This window comes from Prosopis cineraria, unplaced genomic scaffold (genome assembly GCF_029017545.1).
Source record: "Prosopis cineraria cultivar Desert tree isolate PC_DT_omini unplaced genomic scaffold, ASM2901754v1 PC12, whole genome shotgun sequence".
Lineage (NCBI taxonomy): Eukaryota > Viridiplantae > Streptophyta > Magnoliopsida > Fabales > Fabaceae > Prosopis > Prosopis cineraria.
The window spans coordinates 40,293,300-40,300,205 of record NW_026555343.1 but is presented as its reverse complement, the minus strand read 5'-3'; the positions used below and the strand labels follow the sequence as shown (position 1 = coordinate 40,300,205).

Genomic DNA, 6,906 nt, shown 5'->3' with positions numbered 1-6,906 from the left:
ATCAGAAGTTGCACAATAAAATGTGTGTGCCCAGAACGAGTACAAAAAGATGTAGACCTAGACTCCTCAAAAGAGAAACAGAAAGAAAATGCTGCAACAGGACCAATAATCTTCACACACCCGCAATAATGTTATATTTCTCTCTGCACCTATTTGACTAGTGTGTTCTCTGATCATGTCAATAATTTCAAGCTTATTACGTTACATGAATATTAAATCCACTCCCTTGGTTTCTTTACAGAACTTTAATTAGCACATGCAAAGCAAAATGAAGATTGCACATCTCTATCAGCTAAATGACAAAAGCTATTCTACGTACCTACTTCTGTATATATACGGCCTCAGCCTTCACTTAATTGTGGTACGCACTGTCCAAATTCTAACGGGATTCTTAAATGTAATTTTTTTATAATAAACAAAAGTAAATGACTAATCTTTGCTCTACTTAGCTGGTGACATAAATAATCAGTGAAATTTTGTCAAAATATGCCAGTGGTGGACTCATAACAGTATGAGAGAGAGAGAGAGAGAGAGAGAGAGAGAGAGAGAGAGAGATTCTCAAGTATATGCTTCTTGTATCTGAACAATATAATATGCTCACAGCTCATAATAAATAAATATTAACATAAGTACTGTAGATTCTATATATGGTCCACACCCTAAAACCTATTTTTGACAAATGACTTTTGCTACTGTCACTGATGGACTGATATATGTGTTATATATTTTTAAATTATATCTATAATTTTTGCAATTATGGAACCATTTTGTAATAGCTGTCTTATTTAAAAAAAAGCATCAAATTCGATTGATGTCATCCAATTTTGCCCTTTTTCTTCGGGAATGCATGTGTATTTACCATGGCCTCTTTGTAGCAGTCATAAATTGTAGCAGACATTCTTTTCAGCATTACAAATTAAAGGGGAAAAACTTGATAATTAAAAACTAGAAAGTAGAGTTTGTAAGACACAATATATTGCTCAATCATGACAGTTCTCTCTCCCTGAAACTGACAAGTGTCTTAATTACGATATCTCCCTCTTCTTCAAGCACGTTTCATATACATATAACTGCAACTTGAGGAACTGAACATCACTCACTGACAAGTTTACTATATATCCTCGCGGCTGCTACTGCCTCACACACACACATCAGCACCACAAATCGAAGCTTTTCCTCCCTCCCTCCCTCCCTCTTTCTCTCTTTCTCTCTCATTTCCTGTTAAAAAGTGCTGAAGGAAAAGCCAATGGCTTCTAGGAGTGATGATAACAAGAGAAAAGTGAAGTCAAATGAAGCCATGAAGAACGTAGGTGTGAGCAAGGGAGCTTGGACGCCAGAAGAAGACAGGAAACTAGCTGAGGTTATTGCAGTTCATGGGGCCAAGAAGTGGAAATCCATCGCCGCCAAAGCAGGTATTATTCCTTCCTTACGGACAACGAATATGAATATTGCAGTTAAGAAGCATGAGAGTACTTATAAGAGCATTGTAATAAAAAAGAGAAAAACTTGAAGCTTTTGGTCGATGCAGGCCTTAACCGGGGTGGTAAGAGTTGCAGGCTGAGATGGTTGAACTATCTTAGGCCTAATATCAAGAGAGGAAACATATCAGAACAAGAAGAGGATTTGATACTTCGACTTCATAAACTCCTCGGAAACAGGTTAGATTATTTAATTCTCTTGACGAGTCGGCACGGCCACGTTGTGTAGGATTGGCTTCAAACCCAATGATTTTCATATAAAGAATAATGTATTATTAATGAATCTTTATAATTAGATGGTCTTTAATTGCGGGAAGGCTTCCGGGAAGAACGGACAACGAGATAAAGAACTACTGGAATTCTCACTTGTGCAAGAAGATAAAGCAGAGGGAGCAGCAATCAACAAGACAAGAGAAACAAAGACTAGTACTGTTGGAGGGGGCAAATATTCCTGAAGAGAATTCTACAGAGCAAGCTGATGAAGAGGCATCAAAGGAACCCAATTTTGACAATGTGAATAGGTTCTTTGACTTGTCCATCGAAGAAGGTCAAGTGAATCTGGAGTGGGTTAATCAATTCCTTGAATTAGATGAGGCTACACTTGGACTCTTCTCACAATAAAACCTTAATTAGCTACCTTCTTGCAGAAGTTCTATTTTCTTGGAGTAATATATGGTAGCCAAAGCCCAAAACTAAAATGTGCTCTTCTGCCCATCTGTACAACCTTTCTTCATCATGGAATATTAGTGTAGTTATATATTGAGAAGTGATGTATGCATTCTTTAGATTATTGGATCACTTGTGGCAACTTCATAGGGGCATGAATGTCTCAAATTTCCTTTTATGACTAAGAGACCATGGTATCATTATTCCACGGTTAGGTGTGACAAATGACAAATTAGACATTGCTACAGAGCATGTAGGTATAATGAACCCAAAAAAAAAAAAAAATCCAGGAAGGGTAAGGAAAATATAGTAGGCTAAGAAATATGAGACCATTGGGCGTTTGGGTCGATTCATGGCTATCATATTTAGTTTTGTTTACGGATGTTTATTAATTATATTATAGTGTTCTCTATTTTCGGATTGGAGTGCAGACGAGTTTTTATATTTTTAAACTTTTGTCACCCAATAAAAATGACAGATTGGTAAAAAAGTGGAAAGATAGAACTAATGAAGAGAGAGAAAAAATATAGAGGGAGTGTGAGAAGCAACGGTAATATTGATATTATTTTCATGATATCTTGAAATACATATAGCTAGTACTGCATGCCATGATTTTTCTAATTACACACTTGTATTATAACTGCCCAAGGATTAGTGCATAGTTTTTTTTTATTAATGTTTAATTTATTGGTTTTTTTTCATGGTAGTAAAACTATACTATTGATATAATTAAACATAGTATAATTCAAATTGTATGTATACGGTGGTTCATAGTACAGAACGAGAGAAGGAGCAGCACATATTCAAGTGTGTGACAATTAAAAGATAATATATACTATGGTATTATGTGAAAGCCTACACTTGGTCTTAGGAGATCATTGATCTTTTTTATGCACATATTAATGTAAAATTGAGCCAGCAATTTTGGACGGACTACCTGAATAAACTTGATATAGGGTTGGATCTTGACAATTTGGTGGTGTTAAGCAATTCTTCAAGTTTGTTCGGTCTAGCCCAAATAACCATGTTTCATCTTTAAATTGTTTTTTTAATAATAGAGATAATGGAGGAGATATAATTGAGTAAGGTTTATTTGGTGACTAGGGTTTGGTACTTTGATGGAGAGTTAGCTTCTTCCAACTTGATAATTGTTTGTTCTTTATTAAGTTATTATATTTATGATTTATATTTGCTTCTTGAACTTGAATTGTTTATATGGGCAACAAGCGAAAAATTTGACTAAAAAAATGAGAATTATAATAATTGTTTCTATTATGGGAAATTGAACGACAAAATATGTATAAAAATAATCACAAAGGATTATAAAAATTTGAGTCAGCTAAAAATGTTGTCTTGAATAATAATAAATATCCCCTGAAATATCTAGAAATATGATAAATTTACATAAGATAATATGTAAAAATAATCACATAAGATAATAAAAATTAGAGTTATAATTTCAACAAATTTTCCCTTAATTTAAATTCAATAATACTCATAATTGTCAAATAGCCTTAAAGGGCAATCAATTGCTGCGAATACTAACTAAACCCAAGCAATGCTTGAATTGAATATCAAAAAGAGGTTTTGTAAGCATGTCTACTAGATTTTTAGATGTATGAATTTTCTTCACAATCTTTTCATCAATTGCAACAATATCTCTTATAAAGTGATATCTGATGTCTACGTACTTAGTTTTTGACTAATACCTATCATTCTTTGTCAAATGAATATCACTTTGATTATCACAGAAAATATTAGTAACTCATTGGGCAATATCAAGTTCAATAACAAGATCTCGTAACCAAATAACATCCTTTACACTCTCAGATGTTGCTATATACTTTGCTTCAGTTAAGGATAATGTAGAAATAGATTGGAGAGATGCTCCCCAACTAATAGAAGAGTCATGAAGGGTAAAAATATAAGCTGAAAGAGACTTTTGTCAATCAAAATCACAACCATGATCCGAGTCAGTAAAACCAACAACATCATTGGATACAGCCTTATTCCTATCAAATATCAGACTAACATCAGAAGTACCTTTCAAATGATGGAGGATCTATTTAACAGCATCCCAATAGCCTTCTCTAGGATTGTACATGTATCTTCTTACTACACTTATTGCATATGCAAGATTAGGTCTGCTGCATGCCATAGAGTATATTGGACTACTAATAACACTTAAATAAGGAACTCTTAACATTTTCTTAATATCTTTTTTGGATTTTAGGCAAAGATAATTAGATGATTAAAAATGCGTAACAAGAATAGACATAAGTTCACACCTACTCATATTAAATTGATCAAGTGCTTTTAAAATATGTTTCTTTTGAGATACACACGATTTATTAGCTTGGCTATCTTTATAAATTTTTATGTCAACAATTTTCTTTGCTGTACCAAAGTCCTTTAAATCAAACTCCTTATTGAGTTGTTGTTTTAATTTGTTAATAAAAAAACTTCTTTTTAGAGGCAATAAGCATATCATTGGCATTGAGCAACAAATACAAAAAGGATTATTGTTTAAAATAAACATAATTATCATATTTGTTTCTATTGAAGTTTTTTCCAATCATAAAAGCTTCAAATCTTTTATACCATTACCTAAACGACAAATGTAGTGTTTCTTTTTAGGAACCACAAATACCTTGGGTTGCTTAATGTAGATCTTTTCAACAAGTTCTCTATGTAAAAATATTGTTTTAACATCAAGTTGCTCTAGCTCAACAAAGCAACAAATGCAAGTAGCACATGAATGGAAGTGTGGCAAGCAATTGGAGAGAAAATCTCATTAAAATCAACACCTTCTTTTTAATGACATTCTTAAACAACTTACCGTGCTTTCTACCTTACATCCTCAACCCTTGGATACCATTTTTCTTTTTATATATTCACTTATAGCTTAAAGCTTGCTTGCCTGTAAGAAGCTCACATAAGTCTTAAGTACAATTCTCATGGAGACTTTCAATTTATTCATTTGTAGCTAATAATCACTTAGATAAATTACCACAAGAAATAGCTTCAAAATAACTAGAAGGCTCAACACCTCCATGGATCTCTTATGCAACAAAAAATGCATATGCAAGTAATTCATCATCAAAATATTGAGCAGACCTTTTAATATCCCTTCGTGGATGATCTTGATCGATAGAATATTCTAGCTTTTGATGGATTGTGGAGTAATACTTATAACATCATTACATATTTGATCATCACTTCCTCTATTAGAGGAAGATTCCATAATTGATGAAGGAGTAATAGCTTTAACTCTAACTTCACCTTTTTATTAGTACTCTGCTCATTACCTACACTAATAGAAGGAGAAACTCAAGAATTTTTTCTAAAATAAAATAATGCATATCTTCATAAATGTAACATCTCTACTAAAAATAACTTTCTTCCCATTAGAGTCAGAAGACCATAACTAATATCCTTTAAATTCAGATGCATGTCCAAGAAATACATATTTTCTAGCCTCCAGAGCTAATTTACCATTATTAATATGTACATATATAAGACACCTAAAAATTCTTAAATTAGAATAATTAACAAGGTTACCTGACCAAATGTCTTCTAGAACTTGGAAACCAAGTGATATGTGAGGTGAACAATTGATCAAATAACATGTAGTCAATGTAGCTTCAACTTATAAATCACACCGATGCCATAACCTAGCATTAGAGAGCATATGACATGCTCTCTCAAGTAGAGTCCTATTGATACATTCTGCAATACCATTCTGATGGGGCTTTCCTACAAGTGTTTTATGTCTAGTAATGCTATTATTAGTGTAGAACTCATTAAAATTATTTTCACATAACTCAACTATTGTTTGTTCTCAACTTTTTAACCTTTCTCCTATTTGATTCTCAACAAAAGAATTTCTTTTTTGAAAATAAGAGAAAGCTTTGCTTTTACACTTGAGAAAATAAACTCAAATTTTTTAAGAATAGTTATCAATAAATAGTCATCATATAATGACATCCTCCAATAAAAAGAAATTTTGAAGGTTCTCATAAATCAAAATGTACAAAGTCAAGAACACTTTTAGTGTTATGAGTTGCAATAGAAAAACTAATTCTTTTTTGTTTCTCAAAAACACAATGTTCTTAAAACTCTAATTCACCGGTACTTTGACCACACTAGATGCTATTCTTATTTAAAACATTCATACCTTTCTCGCTCATATGGCCCAATCCCATGTGCCATAGTTGGATAGTGTGAGAATTATGAAGCATGAATGTGAAATAGCCACTAAACTTGTAACAGTAGAATATTGCAAGAGTACTATGATGATTACCTTTCATACAAAGGAGAAAACCTTTAGAAACTTTAACAACTCCACATTCAACTGATTGCTTATATCCTTGAGATTCAAGAATACCCAAAAAAATTAAATTCCCTTTTACCTTAAGAACATGATGAACATTAGAAAGAGTTTAAAAAAGAAATACCATCATGAGTCTTGATCTGCAATGTACCCATTCCTAGAATCTTTCATTAATTATTATCACCCATCAAAACAATACCACAATTAATGGTTCAAGAGTGGTAAGCCAATCTTTATGAGTTATATATGAAAAGTACAAGCAAAATGAAGAATCTAATTAGTTTTATTCCTCCTATCAATAAAGAAAACAAACAACAAAACATCACCATCTGATTCTGTCTTAACAACACTAGCTTTAACAGATAATTTTTGAGGTTGATTATTTTGTTCTTCGCTTTGATGCTTTTTTTTTAAGCCTATAACATTGAG

At 32.4% G+C, this 6,906-nt stretch overlaps 1 protein-coding gene across 1 annotated transcript; it reads left to right on the top strand.

The window, feature by feature from the left end:
* Nucleotides 1-1,027: 1,027 nt before the first annotated feature.
* Nucleotides 1,028-2,413, top strand: LOC129289390 (transcription factor MYB3-like). Its single transcript, XM_054926142.1, has 3 exons — nt 1,028-1,412; nt 1,529-1,658; nt 1,775-2,413. Exons 1-3 carry the CDS (start codon nt 1,247-1,249, stop codon nt 2,097-2,099), a joined length of 621 nt encoding a protein of 206 aa, XP_054782117.1. The 5' UTR covers nt 1,028-1,246; the 3' UTR covers nt 2,100-2,413.
* The last annotated feature ends 4,493 nt before the right edge of the window (nt 2,414-6,906 follow it).

What these genes read in the sequence shown, in the direction of transcription:
- LOC129289390 (XM_054926142.1), top strand. Translation starts at nt 1,247, where the DNA reads ATGGCTTCTAGGAGTGATGATAACAAGAGAAAAGTGAAGTCAAATGAA. An exon ending in ATCCATCGCCGCCAAAGCAG is followed by an intron (nt 1,413 to 1,528) that starts GTATTATTCCTT and finishes TGGTCGATGCAG; the next exon opens with GCCTTAACCGGGGTGGTAAG. An exon ending in CATAAACTCCTCGGAAACAG is followed by an intron (nt 1,659 to 1,774) that starts GTTAGATTATTT and finishes CTTTATAATTAG; the next exon opens with ATGGTCTTTAATTGCGGGAA.